Source organism: Amborella trichopoda, chromosome 13 (assembly GCF_054954075.1).
Source record: "Amborella trichopoda isolate Santa Cruz 75 chromosome 13, AtrichopodaSantaCruz75HAP2 v2.0, whole genome shotgun sequence".
Taxonomy (NCBI): Eukaryota; Viridiplantae; Streptophyta; class Magnoliopsida; order Amborellales; family Amborellaceae; genus Amborella; species Amborella trichopoda.
In genome coordinates, this window is record NC_142348.1 from 11376550 (window position 1) to 11397056 (window position 20507).

At 36.5% G+C, this 20507-nt stretch overlaps 1 protein-coding gene across 6 annotated transcripts; it reads right to left on the reverse strand.

Annotated features, from left to right (window-relative positions):
* Window positions 1-1244: 1244 nt before the first annotated feature.
* ATSYTF (C2 domain-containing protein) lies at window positions 1245-20507 on the reverse strand. 6 transcript variants are annotated; one of them, XM_088855993.1, is made up of 14 exons: window positions 20224-20507; window positions 17965-18039; window positions 17714-17821; window positions 15032-15064; window positions 14849-14909; window positions 9168-9293; window positions 7834-7977; window positions 7035-7454; window positions 6407-6541; window positions 5444-5659; window positions 4982-5257; window positions 4619-4753; window positions 2304-2609; window positions 1245-1612 (listed from the first exon to the last, which is right to left on the reverse strand). In XM_088855993.1, the coding sequence occupies exons 6-14, from the start codon at window positions 9285-9287 to the stop codon at window positions 1421-1423; spliced, it is 1944 nt and encodes a 647-aa protein (XP_088712119.1). In that variant the 5' UTR covers window positions 9288-9293; window positions 14849-14909; window positions 15032-15064; window positions 17714-17821; window positions 17965-18039; window positions 20224-20507; the 3' UTR covers window positions 1245-1420. The 6 variants fall into 6 exon arrangements, with proteins under 6 accessions (XP_088712119.1, XP_006842302.1, XP_088712117.1 ...); XM_006842239.4 differs by having other exon boundaries at window positions 14820-14909; XM_088855991.1 differs by lacking the exon at window positions 15032-15064 and having other exon boundaries at window positions 14820-14909.

The window sequence follows — 20507 nt, forward strand, 5'->3', positions numbered from 1 at the left end:
ATTGTGAGCACAAGCTTGAACATTGCGGCGGTTAGTTTCCTATTGCAGGTCATCGCAACAGATGCACCCTTCTCACGGTGGAGATTTCGTGAGACGCAAGTCTTGACTTATGGGTACTTCAATAGTCATGTGTAGTTGCTCTATGTATAGAGACATGTTTCCTCTTGTTTGAACAATAAACTTACACACCAAATTTTGTTACTAGCACTCTTTCTATAGAAGAGAGGCAACTCCGATGGTCTAGATCGTCTAGAACTAGCAATACTTGTACATTTGCATTGGCAAGTTAGTATCTTCAATAATCTAGAACTAACAATACTTGTACATTTGTATTGGCAAGTTAGTATCTTCAATTATCTGCTCCTACATATCCTAATAACAGATTTGCTTCGTAGAAATTTAGATACACATTGCCTCGTAGTAATCTATGAATAGTAACCTGCAGTAAAAAAATAAAATAAAATAGAAATTAAATACAAGCAATGACATCAACAGGACAGCATCAAATTATTATTTTAAATAAAGTACTAGTATCTCCTTTGCACATATGACCTCTTGCCTTAGTGGTGGAGCATATGCCCTTCCTATCTTTACCGCATGAACTGAATTTAAAAATTCAGCTACAAGCATTTTTGTCTTGTGTTTTATTAGAGCATGTGACTGTTTCTCTACAACATGAAATCTCTGCAATAAGCATTCTTTTTTTTTTATTTTGGGAAAACTTCATAACAAGACTGTTTATTCTTTGTACCAAAAAGTCACATCTCTCATAGCTGTTAGAAGTGAAATCAGATGGTTAAAGACGTGTCATCTACTACACTCAAATTCCATATAAGATTTTTCCAAACTATATAAGGATTTTTTGAACTTTATGATACACTCTTAACCACCTAATTTCAAGATGTTGAGAGTAACAATGACCTTCTTGTACAATGGATAAATCGTCTTGTAGTGGACAATCCCCTTATTCTAGCTCATGTCTGAAGGTGTTGACAAGTCCAGCCTCAAAATCACTGAATCCATACTACAACACTTATCAGAAGACATCATGCAATTAGGTGCAATAAACTACAACCCCTAACACACTGCATGAGACTATATCTTGACCATCTGCTCAAGACTTCCTGGCTCTGACTAATGTAGAGCTCTTTTGGGTTAGTAGATATCGAAGTGAATAATCCCAATCATGTAACGAACTCAAATAATTCAATAGACATGAAGACCATAAAACACCAGAGCTCATGTTGTTCAATAATAAAAAAATATTTCCATTTGAATTCATATCTTTCTTTTGAGTTTGAACAAACTCATTTTATGTTACAGATTCTTTCAATACAATCAATGGAGTTACAAATTAATATATATGTGAGTCAATGCTATTGTTACATAGTATACATTTTAGCTGTTGCAAGAGAGGGAGTCATCGCAGCCTATTAAAGGCTTGATCAAACTCATTTATCTTAGAGAGCAGCATGGTTTTCTCTCTCTCAAGCTGAGAGATGTAGGCCTCTTGCTCTTCATGGGCACTTGCCATCTCATTCAAGGCTATTGACAGGCCTTCAAGATCACCGTCATCTGCCAAGCCCTCACACTTCCCTAACATATGTCGCATCTGCACATCCAAAAACAACATTAATAAGGGAATGCTAGACATTTATCAAGAAAATTGCCAAACCCATCGCAGGTACTTCATTGTCCTGCAATATTTTGAGGATTTCTCCAAAAAAAATAAAGGGATAACTGGTCACATTAAAAAGCTAGGAAATTGGGGCGTATATTATCAGCCAGGCGATTTGAGTCATTTGCATTGTTTGTATTGGGCTCCACAAGTACAATGATAATTTTAAGGATCCAAGAGATGATTAGTCTCATGGTTGTGCATGAACTATACGGCCCAATGAGAAAACCAAAAACATCCCAGCCTTACCCATACTCAGTCACCCAGCGTGTGATTCCATTTTTTACATTTTCCATTTTACCTTTGATTACTTTAGCTACTCTTTGAAACTCTAAATGTTTATTTAAAGTCTCACATCATGGCAACTATGATCAATAGTTGGTTCCATGGGATCCTTGTTCCTTCGGTTTGAACCTTGAAGCTTTGGGGTAGTCTCCTACTTCATAGAAGTTAAAAAGCACTAATGCTGATCATACAAATATTGTTGAATCTCCAGTGTCCACAAGACCCAAGAACACGACAGTACTGGTACATTGGTAATCCTAAAAATATATGGGTATTTTGATCATTTTTTTAACCTAATCAACTCAAAAAATATGACAAAAAATACGGAAATCTCTCAAACCTGTCGACACACTAGGCGCGCTTTACTGAGCACTGACATTTCGGGGTTTAAACTGTTGCTCTTCAGGATCTCAGGCACCTTGCGTGTTATTTGGACGTGAATCTCCCCATGCTTCACTCCTTGGAGGGGTATCCATTTGTCTGACGTTTGGTTGGGGGGCAACCTCTCATACTCCACCACACACTCTCCAATGCTTGAAGTGGGTAACACGGCATTGTGGTCCTTGACATGCAAAATTAAGGGGCTGCCGTTGTCTGGGAACTCTAATATTTGGTTCCATTGAGGATTGAGTGTCTTTTGTACAACCTGCATGGTGTACAAGGAATAACATATAAATATGAATTATTTTTTATTTATATTTTGTTTTGTCCTTTATTTCTTGTATCATAATCACATTCTTGCCATTTACTCCGATTAAACAAACATATTCGTCGCACCTGAAGCTACTAAACTAATTCGGTTGTTCTATCAAGATACTCTTCCGAAAGAGGAGAATAGCACTTATGGAAATCTAAACCCTTGTCTGAAACAGTGAGAGCAGTCAAACTTAGCAATGGCAATAAGCATTGAGAAAAATGATTAATTACAAGGGCATAATGCAAGCCCACCTCAAAAGAAATTAGTAGAAGTACGGTTGAATGATCAAGAGACTGTTTTTCCTAGGGAACACACTAATGAAATGAACATCTATAAAACAGAATACAAAGTTGCATGCATGCATGATCATACAATTACGTACTCCAACTCTTCAATAAATGATTCCAAGAAACGAAAAATTGATTAAAAGAATATACTTCAATATGCATTATATTTACTAAAATGCCCCAAATATTTAGTATGGAAACTATGGTATGATGCAATGTTCTAGGACTTGGCCGAGTCAACTCGGACTTGGTGGGGTTTCTCAGGCTAAGTACTTGAGTAAAACTTGGGATACTTAAAGAAAATACAATAAATCATAAAAATTATATTAAATTGGGGATCAGTGTATCAATATTTTACATGTAATTTGGATGTTTTTGAAGACAATTTGTTTTCCACTTTTTTTGGATCTTTTTGAATAGTTCTCCAATAGTAAATCAACTTCTTCCAAATTCATGTTTTATATACTTTTTCCAGCATATTTGGAATTTCTATATTTTTTTTGGTTTATTTTGAATTTAATTATTATTATTTTGTTTTTAACAATTTGTTTTGAACTTTTTGGGGCTTTTTTGGTTCTATTCCTATATAATACTCCAATGAGTCAACTCAGATTCGCCCAAGTTAACTCATCTCGGGCAGCCCCTGACTCCCAAGCTGAGCCCAGTTTTAGAACCTCGTCTATGATCCATATAATCCTCATAGTATGGGGCATAATACAGAATTAATGGCATGTTTGTTACTACCCTATCTCCCTCTATCACTATAATTAGCCCTGATGACCAAGTTGGCATGATGACCACTTGGATCATGACATACTCGACCACACTTGAGTAATTGTGTTAGACAACTTTAGTGGACCTAGCATCCACACAATATGGTGCATAACGTTGAGGACCTCATTGTGACCATAATCAATGTAAAAAATGAGGCGTCATCCATCTTAAAGTGGATATTGAGTGAATGAGCACAGAAGGAACAGGTGCTTATTTACGATAACTCATCGCCATGCTGTCATGATTACCCTATGGATTCATACTGTGCTTTTCCAAACTGAATATCCTTAAGTTATAAACTCAATGGCCTGTGGCATGTGCAGAACATGCCAAATAAGGATGAATACCTCCTTACAACCATGATCATAATCCCTATAAATGACGATGTTTCATGGATTTATCACTTCTCTATCTCTTATTCTCTCACTTTCCCAGAACTCTCTCTCTTTCTGCAATTCAGGTTTTTCATTCAGTCTTTACCAAATCCCAAGTCCTCTCCTGTGTCGACAAACAAACGATTCCTCTATCTCTCACACACACAATGATTCATCTTTTGAGCCATTCATGATCCTTCATGCAGAATGGCAAGATGAGGAGTGTTAGTTTCTCACTCTTTCTTTGTGGCATGAGCGCCCACTCCAATTGGGTCTTGATAGGCAAAATCCACCATCTGTACTTATGCTTGGTGAAAAGAAGAGATTTCATCTATTTAAATTGCTTATTGATCGAAAAGAGACCAAAGGAATATGTGCTTATTTAAGACACTTAGGACACCTTACCCACGCCTCTGCTTCCACCTCGTCGGAGCTGCCTTCTTAACTAACATTCCATGGTAAAGCAACGAAATATGAATGCAAGCACAGAACAACAGTGGGTATATTGAGGTCTAAAACTAACCTTTGTTCTTTTCTTGATGTTTCCATACTGCACCCTCACATAAGGATCACTGGTTCCCCTCCAATCAGCGGCAATCATGTCTCTTGCTTCAATGAGAACAAGCTCAATCCAACCACTCACTGATCCAGTAGTACCCTGCTTGCATATTCATAAAGCTTTCAATCAGTTCCTACTAGATGACACAAATAAAGTATGCAAATTTGATGGGAACCATTCAAATAAAAACAAAAATTATGGTAGTTTTGATAATCAAGGTAATCTTAGCAATTTAAAGTTTTCAAGCAACGAACTCCAATAATTTTCCATGAAACGTAGCTCATGGATTCTAATCAATTTGATGGGTATATGCAATTTAAAGTAGACCTTCTGACTATCATTGTATTCAAAAACAGATGCTTCAATTTGCAGTCTCAACTCTCCCGTATTCGCTTTCTCAAGAGGAACCCAAATATCCCTAACGGAACCTTCAACCAGTCCTTCTAGGTTCACTCTCGCACTTCCTATGCCAACATCTCCAAAAATATCGGAATTGTAGCACTTTACTTTGAGATATTCACCATCACCTATTTCATCAAATTCAAATTTCTGGTTCCACACTGGATATGAACCATGTGAGACTGTCCTCGTTTTTGACAAAACCTGAGATGAAAATAAAATTAACTTGATGTTATATAGAGATATAGAAAATGGTTGTATCAGTGGAAGCTTCAAGTAGAATAAGAGAGGTTTTCCCATTCACCAGTCCAACTAAACTTCTAGTGTTTCAATAATGAAACTTTCAGGAATGATGGAAAAGGAAATTTAGATGTTATCAAGATCACCAACCTTCCCATACTGCAATTTCACATAAGGTTCACTCTTTCCCGACTTGTCTTTTCCTGTTAGATCCCTGCCTTCGACAACAGTAACAATGAGATTCCTTCCTGTCGGTTGAAAATATTGTGAACCATATGTAGATTGAGAACTAAAATTGGAGGAACCATTCAGGCTCTTCATGGCATCAGCGAATTGCCATTCGTTCAATACGAACCTTACAGTTATCTGAAAAAGAAAATCAAAAGATCCAATTCTCAAGGGTTTCTAAAAAGAAATTTAAAATTCATCTAACAAAACCAGGAAGTTGATTTTGGACTATAATGGATAGAACTTATTACATCGAAACATTGTGATTCATTGAAATCATTACATATCTTCTATTCAAGATATATATTCTGATATTCTGGTTCTGAAAATTTCATACATCATACACAAATAGACAAAGCAATTTCAAAATCTTTTGGAAAGATGGTATACTAGGTTTTCTAGGTTTGTCGAATATCAGTGTCTCACAAGAGCTCCTTTTTCATCTGAGGTATTAAGATTACAAATTCTCCCAAGAATTATAACACTTGTTAGGGCCTACATAGAGCTAAATCCCATTAATCATGCTCAAGTATTCATTTATGAAACAAATCAATTAGAGAAATTGAATCTGTTTCACATAATATAATCACTTTAAAGACATGGTGGCCCCTTAGATAGGAACAAATAACTATATCACAGTAATTTGAAATCAATAATCAATGAACAATACCTTCATGTAAAACAACCCATTTAAAACAGGACAACTCTATCACATGGCATGTATAGATTGAGTTCATAACCTCACTTTGAGTATTTGAATTGCATCTACGATACATTAACCGATTAGAAGGATCATGGGTAATAATTACTTAGAATATCGTCCACTAAAATAGAACTTTGTAAGTACTAAAAATAGAACTTGAAGAAAGAAACAGGATGAACCACCTCCCCTGAATCAGTTCCCTCAAAGGGAACAACCATTTCAACCTCTTTCCCACAATATTCAGCATGCTTCGCCACTACACTAGATCCAGGTCCAATTGCCCAAAATGTTGTAGAATCATCTGCAACATATTTCATCTGTTCACAGAAAACATGTATACCTCATAAACATCTCAGACATAACCATTGGTTGGAAGCAGGAAAAAACATGTAAACTGGAAATTCATAAACTTATCTCATTTCTCATGTATAATCATCAGAGTTAAAGCATAGATGATGAAAGAGAAAGAAAAGAAGTGAAACTTTACTGCAGTTCAATGGACTGTGGAAAACCACATCCCATTGTGAAACTTATAGTTAGTCCTTGGAAAACCATAGTGCATTTGGGTAATCACTGTCCCAATAAAATGATGGACTATGATGAATGTGGGACACACCAAAACAGACCTGAGCCAGATGGTGGTTCCCATTGTCTCTATATGTATATCCATCCATCACTATAGCTGACACTGATGGCCCCAACTGACTATTGCTTTCAATAGTCCATTGGACTGTGGTATATTCCCCCCCCCCCCACCCCCAACCCCAAAAAAACAAAACAAAAAGAAAGAAAGAAAGAAGAAAGCATCACCTTTATTTCACAGCTGGATAAGTAGTCATACTTCACATTGCCGGCACTCCATTCATAGAGATGGAACACCACAGCTCCAGCTTCATCATGTAAGACCATGTTAAAAGTAGCATTCCATTCAGGGCTTGAACCCTGCCTCACATTTGTCCTCCGAGTAAGACCTCCAAGCTCTACTTCTACAAAAGTTTGCAGAATTTTATCAACTCCATTTCCTGATGATTGATGGTTTCCTAGGGAGTTCGGCCGTTTTTCACAGAGACCACTTTTTACGCCCCCTCTGACCAGTCTACTAGCCTTAACAACTGTAACAGAAAGGAGACCTGCAACGGCCTTTTTCCTTAGATCAACCGATGGTAATGAAAAACATCTCCTACGAGGCTCAACCATTGTTTTAACTAAGGTGTCTGTGAAAACCTTGACCTGTTTGGAACAGAAAGAAATCTACATTTTATCAGGAACTTCAATCTTTTCTTGCTCTGATACCTAGAAAATGGCATGCCCTTCCACAAGGACAGTATATCAAAGGGAAACATATTTTAATCGAATGGACTATGTAAAAGTAGCCCATTGAGATCATCAACATCTAATTAAATGATCTATGGGGTGTGTGTGCGTGTGTGTGAGAGAGAGAGAGAGACCCAAAGCCCCAATATCTCTACATCACCACATCATTTCATTGGAAAGTTAGGAACCAATGGACAATGGTTTTTCATAGTCCATCAGATTATAAATACATTCCCCACATAAAATAAATTTACAAGCCAAATTTATGGGTTTAAGGGACAATTGCCACACCCACCAGCCATGACGACACGCCAGGAAATTCTGTTGCGGGAAGAGATTGGCTCCCACCACTTCCAAAGACAACACCAATCCTCACATCAGGTGTTGTAGCAAATGAATACAACACAGCTTGTCCATCGAGAATTGGTGCAAGGCGTAGCTGTGTACAATAATAATATTAAGATATAATCGTAAATGACACTATGGGATTCTTAGTTTCCAGTGCCTTAGGCAACTTAGAAATTGTTTTTAAAAAAATGTGCTTCAATACAATTTAGAAGTGGCAGTTCTATCCTTAACAGATGTCAATATATCAGTCACTGTTCCTTTAGTAGTGCATGGCATGGAAGTTATTTCAGCACGTTATTCACATTACAACAAAGATGACAGGTAAAGGGTATTCTACTTTTCTTAAAAAGGGTTAGTTAGGTTATTGTACAATCTTCATCAGGAATTAGATAAGTCAGCACAGTCCATCACCTGGCTGAAGACCCAGGTTCCAAGGGAAGAATTATTTAGAGTTAAGTATCTAAAATAAACAAAAAATCTTCCCCATGACAATTCCTTATTTTGGTTTCTCAAAAATAAACTTTTATAAATACTAAATTGGAGAGGTAAGCACGAGATTAAGTTTTTTAGAAGTAGTTGATTTCATGGAAACTGGTATTCTGGATCTCTAGAAAATGAGGATCCTGTCACTCAAACTACAATCTGATTAAGTCACATGATTTACATTTTTCAAAGAGCAGCATAACATGCTACAAGAAACAATAGCAGCCGAGGTTTCTTTAGGAAGTAAAATACTAATTCTAATTGTTACGTTATTAGCTAGTTAATAATAAATAAGCTATATCAAAATACCAAACTGTACGTAAGAACCGATAGAGAAAACTGAAGATAATCCCATGTTCGCAGCACTTCAATAGTTTGGATAACCTTTTGCTTCCCAAATGTAAAGTGCATATTAAGAGAAATAATCAGGTGGGCGGACAAAGATCTTGATGTCACCTTGCATTTACAAATACGAGAAATGTGTACTTTAAACAAATATAATATAAGAACTATTAATTAATCTTGGTAGTAGACAAATTCTCACTAATCTCCAATCATGTTCTCGTTGAGAGCTTTCTCAATTTGTATTCCAAAGTAATTTACTCAACAAATAGCGTGATTATCAAAGTATACAAACATATCCAACTTTGAAATGTGCTTCTGATTCCTCACTAATCATATAAATTTCAAGAATAGAAGATCAGATAGCGCCCATTGCCAAATCTATTTCTTGATTAACTAAATGAAGAAGATCTTTTGAAACTTAAAGAAAGGCAAGTACAATGCAATTCGACATACATCACCCTTTATATGCAAACTGTTGATGACAATCCGAGCAGTTCCAAGCAATGGTTTCGCCAATTTTGCAGAGAACATTATGTTCACGTCATCTGTGTCCCAATCAAAACCCGTGTGCATTATACGCTGCAACAATAGATCAGAGGAATCACTAACCAAAAATGTTAAGATAGTGACAAATAGTTAAAGTCTACTTCTTTGCACATTGCATATGGTGCCTTGAATTGTAATACAAATAAACAGTGAATGTTGACAAGACATGTCAGCAATGTTGACAGGACATGCATTTTTGTTGTTATAATGTTTGGGAAGACATCAGAAGCAACATGAGCAGATTCTGAAAGTGTAATGTCTATCTTACTTTCATAAGAACTTTCCTGGCAAGAACTGCATTTTTTCACAGGTAGCCATTTTAAAAGTTGATACAATGGCCATCTTGCAGCAATATATAACATAATTGTTTATATGTTATCAAAAAAAAATACCAGCATCCATTAAATATGAAGGAAAAACTCATTGTCGAACTTGACAGTGACACAGTAAAAAAATAAATTAACCGAAACAGCTTCTGAGAGTTGGATATACTTAAAAAAAATTTGATGTAAATATGTATATATTATTTTGGCATTCTATGAACTTGTTCAAGGGTAGTATTGCACATTGCTCACCATCAAGGCGTTGTCTACAAGCTGCCAATTGCTCCTCTTCTCTTAAATGGTCATCCTCTACCAACAATTGCAATCGATTAAAATAGATGTGTTTCACACATCCTTATTCGAGGGTGAATGTAATTAACAGAGTGTCTACAGGTGCCATAGGACTATATAAGCTAGAAATAAAAAATCCTTGTGCAAGAATACCTGCCTGGGTCATGTTGGTCATGTTCAAAAGTTTTGTACTATTATATCACTTGTGCAGTCCAGTACCGACTCCTGAATTGGCCCAAACCTCCTTACCCTTCCTTTGATGATCTACACCTCATCTTGCTTATTTGTGAGAGTATGTGTATCAACACCTCGAAGTCAGAAAACAATCCACAACATCTTCCATCAACCTTCACAATGGGAACTCCAATAGCACCTTTCCTATGGAGTGGATGACAAAGCACACATGATTGGCATGGAAGTGGATGTTTTAGGCAAGGCAGAGGTAGAGGGTTTCCAAACCAAAGCCTAATTCCATAGTGACATTTCAAATCTATGGTAAAAGAAATCACTGGTAAAAGAATCCATTCAGCTTGTGATTGTTACCAAAGATTTGCTACCGCAGCTCCCATCAACTGCAGCGCAATCTAGTTGATCATGTAAATTCCCTCACTCTTGACTCCACCAAAAGCTCCCCAGGTGAAACTTTCTGGACCTTGACTCTGGTGCTACTAGTTAGATTGCTAAGTACATATCTTGTCGCCAAACCCAGTTCCCTACAAAGGTATGCGTTCTGTCATAACTGGTGATTAATCATCTTTACCATTATCTCATACTAACACAGCCCTAATATCAATTGCTTTGCAAAAATTTCAAATACCTATTGTTCTTGTGGTTCCCCAAGTCAAGAAGAATCTAATATCAGCATGTCAACTTACATCTGAATTTAAATACAAATTTGTATTCTTTCCAAATTTTTTGTTTTTAAGCACACACAAGGCTACCCTTCTCCTAAAGCTCCGGGGGACCACCTACCACTAGTCCTCGGCAGGAGGACCAAGAGACAGGGATGCTGGTTGCAATATGTCAGTCAAGAAAAATGGGCATTATGTTTTAGAGGATGATAATGTTTTTTATCTTACAGTAGCCACCCAAGGTGACCTAGCAAAAACTCTTCTATAGAATTTTGGCATCGGTGAATTGGACATCCTAGTTTGAAGAAGGCCTTGGAAAGACTGGTAGATGATGGCTTGATTTCCATTTGTACTAATCAGCTTGCTTCATTATGTTACTAGTTCTCAGTTGGGTGAGCATGCACAACTGCCCTTCTTTTGTGATGAACATGATGAAAATATTATCTTTAGACCTTTTGACTCTAAATTCTGATGTTTGGGGCCTTCAATTGTGGATTCTATGCATGGACGTTGTTATTGTCTCTTTTATTGATCACTACATTAGTTATACTTTATTTTTTCTTATTAGACATAAATATAAATTTTTGGATTGTTTTAGACTTATTTCAAACCAAGGTTAGAAATTATTTGGGAAACACATTAAAGTATTGATATCCAATCATGAGGGATAATATACATTTACAACGTTAGTTTCTATGTACAGTAGTAAAATGGAATTGCTGAATAAAATAAACTACAACTTGTGGGGTTTGCACTAATGATGATGCTTGATTACATATTCGTTCCTTGAGGGAAAAGGCTTTCCTAGTAGCAATCTGATAATTACTCACTTTCCTACATCAGCACTTTAAGGAACCACTCCATATTACAAATTTTAAGAAATCATTGCTGATTACTCACGATTGTGTCTATCTGGCTATCAATTCTTCACTTCACAATAGACTTTAGCCTAAAGCAGATCAACAGGTATTCATTGCCTACAGTCTAGACCATAAGGTTTACAGATGCTGTATTCCCTCAATACAGAGAGCCAATTCTTCTTGCCATATTACCTTTGATGAGGCTAATCCATACTATTCTTCCTCAGATACTAACTTGCACCCCTTTCTTTTACAGTATTTATTTTGAAAGTATTTGAAAGTATAAAGGTGTCTATGAAAGGGGAAGAACATGTAAAGATGAGTGCACCACCACCTCTTGGACCTCTTCTGATTACGAAGACTTATGCATCGCAACCATTACCCAATGAGGTAAGTAAGTCCACATTGAAGAGGTCTTATTGTGATGCCTCAACAGTCTCTCCCAGTGAAATCCTTGTGCCAAAACTTCCTAGTCTTGCTCCTGTAAAATCTCAGTGCATCTCCACACTAGTGAAATCCATACATGGGAGTCAAGAAGGTAGAGAAGAACCTATCTCAGACAACATTGTATCATCTCGACGCATCTCAAAACACTAGTCCCTTCTTCACCTATCCATTCCATGAGGTTAATTTATACTGAACACAAAGCTCATGTTATCCAATGGAACAATATGTCTCTTTTGCTAGCTGCTCTAATGAGCATGGGGTGTTTATGTTATTTGCATTGAAAGTAAAAGAGCTGATGTCATAGGAAGAAGCAATCCAAGATCAATGACAGAGAAAAGCTATGGAGGAAACAATTAGAACCTTATACCAAAATGAAACTTGAGAGCTTGTTCCACCACCTCAAAAGAAAACAAAAAAAAGAGGTGAATTCCAAATGGGGTTACAAAGCAAAACTTAAATAAGGTGGAAGTGTAGAAAGGTTCAAAGCTCGCCTAGTAGTCAAAGGATACAATCAAGAGTAGGGATTGGACTATGAAGAAACTTTTAGTCCCGTGGTCAAAGCTGTAACCATAAGGGCTAGTGTTGCTCTAGTGGTCATAAAAGGATGAGAGCTCAACTAAATAGATGTGAAAAATGCATTTCTCCATGGAACATCGAAGGAATAAGGCATAACTTTCTAGGTTTGTTGACATGATTATTAATAAAGGCAGCTCAGCAATACTCTTGTAAATAGATAATACGATTATTACGTAAAACAACAAGTTGGATATTGAGAAACTAAAAACAAAGTTGCGTGCATCCTTTGAAATGAACGACCTTGGAAGATTAAATATTTTCTTGGTATAGAAATACATAGATTCTCAAGTGGGTTAGTTTATCCTAACAAAAATATGCAATGGAATTGCTTGAAAAATTTGGCACGTTGGAGTTTAAACCAATAGGAATCCCAACTCAAATAAGCCAATGAAGGGGAGTTACTTCAGAATCCTATTCAATATAGAAGTTTAATTGGAGGGCTTTAATACTTGACCTTCACATGGTCAAGCATTGTCACGCAGTCAATACAATTTGCCAACATATGCAAAATACAAAAACCGCATATTAACTAAGACTATATAACGGGAAAATTGAGGTATGTCAAAGGAATACTAAATTCTGATCGTCTATATATCTCACAAGGGGGACTTAAACTAACAACTTTCTCTAATGCTGACTAAGCAAACTGTCCTAATGATAGAAGGTCAGTTCCTAGCTTTTGCATATTCTTAGGCAGAAATTTCGTACCATGTAGTAGCAAAAAGCAGAAAACCAAACTTGAAGCAGCATATAAATCTATGTCTCTTGCAACTTCAAAAACAAAATGGTTGTCCAATCTATACTCAGAAATGGGTAGTCACCTAGAGAATCCAAGATAAGTGCACTGTGATAACCAAATTGCTATCAAGATATCAAATAATCTAGAACAGTATTGGAAGGCCAAACATCTTGTTGTTGACCATCACTACATAAGAGAAATGGTTTGTGATAATAAAATTATTGTAAAGCATATAAGTACATCAAATCAAGTTACAGATATTATGATCAAGACTCTCACTAGGGAAAAGTTATTTCGTGATAGAGACAAGCTTTCCATGTTACCATGTCAGCTTGAAGGAGTGTGATAGAATATCTTTAACATACACTTGGTGTTATTGTATTAATTGTTTGAGAGTACTATTGTACATTACCCCCAATGGGGCTGGCTAATGTATCCTAAAGTGGTGAAATGAAACATAAAGAGTTCATTATTCCCCAAAACCTTGCAACTGAGTCTTCAGTTCAGGTTGTATTCTAGTGAATCATATAGGCCTTTCTCTTGTTATAGCAGGGGTACAACTAGTATCATTTTAGGACTATAATGGACATTCTAGGACCATAATGCACACGAAGATCCACTAAGATTGATATAAATGGTACAGCAATAAGGTTCAAAGACTAATAAGTCTGCTAGGAATCAGTTTATGCAAAAAAATTCAAACGAACAATATAAATAGTGAGACAACAACACTTAAACTCTCTCAAGGAGGATAAATTATATAGGCCTTGTAGAATGATTCAATTTGAAAGATGCAAGTTGGAAAACCCTGCACCCTCCCCCCCCCCCCCCCAAAACAAAAAAAATGTTTTTGCATATTATTCAAAGGGAAATGACCTTGTAAGACCCTCCCACACCCATGTGTGTAGGACCCCAAAGGATCACCATTAAATTTGGCATAGATCTCTAGAAAAGTCAAGTCCTACAACCATGTGATAACTTTTCTAGAGATCTGTGCCAAATTTAATTGTGATCCTTTGGGGTCCTACACGCATCGGTGCGGGAGGGTCTCATAGGATCATTACTCTTATTCAAAATGTCATTGTTTTCATGCACTGTCATATACACGAGTAGATGGGTATAAGGCATCAATATACACTTGAAAGAAAGTAAGCATGATCTATTAAAAGCTAGATAGAAAAAGAACTTAAAGAGCAATATAGAAATGGGTACACAGCCAAAAGTATTAAATTGCAAAAATATCTTTAAATGCATAGAATATTTTGTACTCATTTATACGTTCTGCTAGGTAGCAATCATTTTTAACCAAAGTAAACACCTTTTAAAAATTAAAAGAGCAGCATATAACAACCAAAGAAATGCTTTATCCAACTGGCAAGAGCCCAATATGAAATAGTAAAATAGTAGCAAACACAATGAAGGGATTTCTTACAACATGAATTACAAGACGATTCAAATGCCAGAAACCTAACCTGGTCGCCAGTAGTTGACCAGTATGTACCTTGTGACCCTATGATGGGTGGGCACGACCCTAGTGAGAACTCCTGTAAATCAAGTTTTTGCTGAAAAGAAAAAATCCTTATTATATACTGGACAATGGAACCTCATAATAAAACTGCATTCATCATAAGACAAGATGAAGTAAATATTATCAAAACAAAGGATGAACATAAATATTACTGACAATTAGCTTTGGTTTCCGCAATTTCAGACGTTTCTGCAAGAGCAAAGATTTCATCCAGTTAGATAGAAATAATGAGCAAATATATGGCACAAAATAACTTAGAAGTCATAAGGCCTCACAATTATGCATTTTGAAGTATGACAGCTATACATTCTGAAGTATGACATGCATTTCTTTCATGTATAACCTTTGAAGCATAATTCTAAAACAATAACTAATTAAATCATCCAAGCTGTTCCATTAACAGAGTTGAACAGGACATACTTCCCAGATTGACTAGCACAACCGAGTAGTTAGAATTAGTCTCCATTCTAAAAAGCTTTGAAACTAATAAACAATTGATAAGGTAATGTAAAACTAAGAAAAATAGTGAGTTTTGTCTTCTTTAGGCACCCCAGTTTGCTGAATCATTATCAAGCAAAAATCATAGGGTGAAGTTCCTACCAGCCTTCATTAGAACCATGAGCCAAGTAAAGAGGTGTGTAATCTGGAAGATCAAATTCAAGAGAGAATTCGACCCTTAGCTGATCAAAAAATGCAGAGGAAGGAGAGACGAATCCACAAAGAATTGACAATTGGGATTAACCTGCAAGTTCTAAGTATTTTCCCAATAGTTCCAAAGAAGATCATTGTTAAAGGCCACCCTGTAGTTGTAAATTACCCTTGTCCTTTGCAAGAAATTTATAACCGGCCTTTGAGAAATGATATAAAGTCCTTCTCATCAAACACATCAATATGTTATGTGTCAAGATATAAACACATTAAACAAATTTTGATATAGAGACAATTCTAACAAAACCACAACCATGTGGATATGTGGGTGGCGTGCTTATATAGGCTATTGCAAAAGCAAAAAAAAAAAAAACAAACAAACAAAACAAAAAAAACAAAAAAAACAAACAAAACAAAAAAACAAAACAAAACAAAAAAAAAAACAAACTATGTGTGCATGCATGCAATTTTTCAGAAAATGCTAGGCGGCCAGCCAAGCACCCAGTGCCCAGCACCTAGGCAGGCACCCAGAACCTCAGGCGCTCTGAGGTAAAAAAGTTCAGGAATATGCATATACATGCTGTCCAAATGCACATATAGGCAGATATTTCTATTAATTTTGTATTTTTTGCATATATATCTATATTCCAATTAACTTTTTCATGCAAATATTTATGCATGAATATTGAAACACGTTTAAAACTTCATTATTGAAAATTTAGTGAAAAAACATAACAAGTCCATAATGTATCAGTCACCAACTCTCCAATTCATACCATACAATGACACACAATTACACGAACATAGACAGTCACGTGGACTACAAGTCTCCAATAAGAGTAGGAAATCAATCATCCAAATGTCCAATACAAGATGATGCAACATAAAAGACAAGATGAAATACAGTAGAATAGAGAGGAGATCTTTGATTCTTCAATCGTCAGTAGTTAGAATCTTCGTAATTACTAACACCCTTAAACAATTCCACTAATAAAGGGTAAGCTTTTGGATGCTTCTTCAAACATCAAGCGTTTCTTTTTTTTCTTTTTTTTCTTTTTTTTTCCGATTCAAAGAAATATGCTAAATCAATCGATTTGGGGTTTTTGTAGGGTTAAGATTTGATTTTTTCAACTTTGGGGGTTTAGAATACCCCAAACACCCTTTTTAGTATATTTAATGGGTCAAAATGCCCAAATTGCCTTTAGGGGCTACTTTGTTTCCACAAACACAGGCACAAGCCCTGGGTGGGTGCCCAGGTACTGGCGCCAGGAATGGAAACGCAGGTCTAGGCATGCGATCTAGGGCCCTTTGGGCACCTAGGCATTTGGCGGCTGGTTTTCTTAAACAATTTATGCATGTTGTGCACACAATCTTCTTTCTTATTTTTACAGTCTTATCATAATATGTCAAAAAAATGAAAATATCACTTTTTCGCAGTGTTAACATGTTTAGGACATATGACCTTGATTCAAGACTGATAAATTTCAACGGCAACAACAACAGCAGCAGCAACAACAAGAGCAGCAAACATAGGAGTTAAAAGATTATATAAGCACACAGGCTTAAAATTGTAAGCCACTTCAAGCTAGAAGAGTTTGTTTTTGCATTCATCTAAACCTTGCGTAGGCATAAAGAAAAAAGTAAGAAACCTCACATATGCATAAAGAAAAAAAAATGTGCATGTGTGTAAGAGAGAGAGAGAGAGAGAGAGAGAGAGAGAGAGAGAGAGAGCAGAAAATTGAGGAAAATGATTCTACCATGTCTGGTGAATGCAAGCCGTCCATTTAGTAGACAGTGAGTGGATCTAGGCCTTTAGGAACTCACAATTGATTCTTTCCTTGTTATGAAGTTGATTATTCTCAAATCAAAGATGTACAAAATTGCAGCCCAAAAGAATCTCTCTAGCTATATTTTAGCCAATGGGCTTATACTGTAGCATAATCGTTGGGTTATAGAATCTTTTTCCATAATAATAATAACATAGAAAGAAATGCTATGACACAAGTAAAAAGTAAGAAATGCAAACACAGGGTCCCTACAAATTACAGATTTCATTTCAAGTTAAGGATATTACATGTAATGACGATGTTCTGTTGGTCGGGAACATTATACATGAAAATTAACTAACATTCGTGCATGTCTAGAATAGCATAACAAGCATAGTTGGAAAGTAAAGAACTAGAAGCACACCTCCACAATAGATGAGAACCTTTTCGAGAGTTTTGGATCAAGAAAGTTAGGCCAGACCTCCATCAAAAGCTTGTTCAACCACTCACATGGCTCTAATGGTGTAAAAGGCTGCAATATCAATAAGACTATCAAGTCAAATCACCTGCACATACTTCTCATGGTGGGTAAAATTACAGAACTTCTAGATAGCACGAATCATGACATAAACATCACAAAACATTCAAAAAAATTATAACAAGAACAGAACCAACCAATGTGTTTAATATGTGACGCTTCCACTTCTTGTTCAGGTCATCTACAAGTCGCTCGCGCTGATATCTTCCATACTGCATGAGTGAAGACAAGGGAATCAAGTTTAATTTTGAACTCTTATAGATCGTTCCCATGCTAACTACTATTTCAAAAATTCAAAGAAAGGAAATGCTCCAAAGTTGAACAAATTTCTCATCGGCATATCCATCCAATCAAATCAGTAATCTTATCTTAAACAATCTAACACAATTAACATTTGTAGGTGTCTATTGAGGTCTTTTCCTTGCAACTCATGGGCAAACTGCTATAAGAAAGGGCCATAACCTGGTGCTGGTCCCGTCTAAGCACGGTCTTGGGAGGGGTGGACTGGAAATGGTCCTAACTTTTGGCTTATGCACAAAGTGGCAGCTCTCATGACTTGAACCCACGCTCTTGCGCTGGCTACCCGAGCCTTTTATCGTCACACCAAGTGACGGCCCCTTGCAAACTGCTATAAATGAACACCAAAACCATGTCGGGCTATATCCAGCCCCTAGGAAAGTTGTAGTATCACAAATCATTGAACTGGGTTCTTATTTGCTGCAAGGATGAATTTGACAAAATTAAAAAGCAATTAAACATGTGAGAGCGGTTTATCGAATCATTTTAGCAAATATGATCCTCTAATTGAATTATAATTTGAAGAAGCACACTTAACCATGTCATTTGTCAATAAAATCTCATGATTATCATCATCATCAGAGCCTTTTCGTAACTGTTTGGGGTCAGCTATACGAATCCTGGTTTGCCATTTTGCTCTTTCAAGAGTCATATAAGTCCCCATATCTTTGCTCACTATTTTCAACCATGTCCTTTTGGGCCTACCGCTTGCCTTTTTGAGCCTTCCACTTGAGCTAACTTATGCATCTTAACAGGTGTTGTACTGGGTCTACATTATACATGACTGACCCACTTAAGTCTACTTTCTCTCATCTTATCGCCTATTGGAGCCACACATAAGTTCTCTTGAATGTATTCATTTCGAATTCTATCATTTTTTGTCTTGCCACTCATTCATCTCAACATACACATCTCAATTAGACTCATCCTATGGGTATGTTGTTTCTTGAGCTCCCAACATTTCGCCCCATAAAGAAAAGCTTGTGTTATAGCTGTACTATAGAACATGCCATTCAATTTCATTGGTATGCGGCGATCACATAAACATACTGATCTAACTTGATAGATTAGCATAAGTGACATAATTGGTGACATCCACTAAAACCCAAGAGTCACCAACTCTTGATTTGTTTTGAAAATATTGTTTGTTGTATACGAGTGAACACCATTAAAAATGAATATATGGGAGAAATGAGAGGGTACAAGACTTGACTCCTTGACAAGGAGAAGCCACATGAACATTGGATTTGGTTATGAGGAGAAAGATAAACGGTCCCAAAGATGATTACTATCAAGGCCCTTGATACCGCCAGTCATAAAAGATATATTTGTGAAGATGAACATCCATTAGAAGGATGGTCATGAGCAGATCTACATGGCTCAAATATCTATATGCTACCTTGTTTCAATCTATACAAAGCACCATTCGATGACTTTAAAAGGTCCACGACTCTCTCCTGCATATTGGTTTCAGAAATCCAGGGGATGATAGAGTTTCTCTAGAGATGGGATTGGAGAAAATCAATAGTTCTTTGTTAAGCATTTTTTAGTGAGAGTGTCATCTTATTGGTCTATGTCAATAAAACTGTCACCACTAAGGAGAACATTATCTTTTGCTGTTTCCCTTCCTAAATACTTAAGCAAAAACATACATCTTATTTTCTCGGCTCATCACACCAACAATACGAATAATACAATTTCAAACTGAGTTCAAATTGGGACGATTTCTACATCAATTTTTTCTGAGTTTAACTGTCTTATCAGATCGAATTTCAGCTGATCTAGTACAACATATCAAAAATTAAGTCCACATAAGAACTCAAATGGAAAATGTTAGCCACACTTTTCATGGGCTGATCACAATTTTCAGCCATTTACCAATGGGGCTCAAAAATCAGTTTGCAATTATGGGTTTTGGTTAACCAAACCAAATTCAAAATCTCTGTAATTAATAAACAAGGAACAATAATCTGTCAAAAAATTCAAAATAACAAGGAAACGGTATGTTAATCTCTTATTTTGTTTTTTTAAATCTAACCTGAATTGTTAAGTTAAAAGGTACGTTAAATTTTAAAGTCTGCAGAATTGTGAAAGCAAACCTGAATTGTTGCCCAAACAGTGACCAGAAGAGGAGCCCAATTCGAGAATGGCACAAGCCATCGCTCCAGTGCCCAAGCCAAGAGAACCAGAGGAATCAGTAATGGTAAAAGGGGCCTCTCTGTAACAACATGGCTCCATATCTCAAGCGCTTCACCAGCGCATATGTCTCTGATTCTTTTTGCAATCTCTGCTCTATCTCTCATGAACGAGGCGCGCCTCAGTAGCAAGGCCATTCCCTCTATCTCTCTATCTCTCAAAAACCCAAACTCTCACAGAGACTCTA

What these genes read in the sequence shown, in the direction of transcription:
- ATSYTF (XM_006842239.4), bottom strand. Translation starts at nt 20,457, where the DNA reads ATGGCCTTGCTACTGAGGCGCGCCTCGTTCATGAGAGATAGAGCAGAG. An exon ending in TATCCAGCTGTGAAATAAAG is followed by an intron (nt 6,542 to 7,034) that starts GTGATGCTTTCT and finishes TTCTGTGAACAG; the next exon opens with ATGAAATATGTTGCAGATGA. An exon ending in AATACAATGATAGTCAGAAG is followed by an intron (nt 4,754 to 4,981) that starts GTCTACTTTAAA and finishes ATATGCAAGCAG; the next exon opens with GGTACTACTGGATCAGTGAG.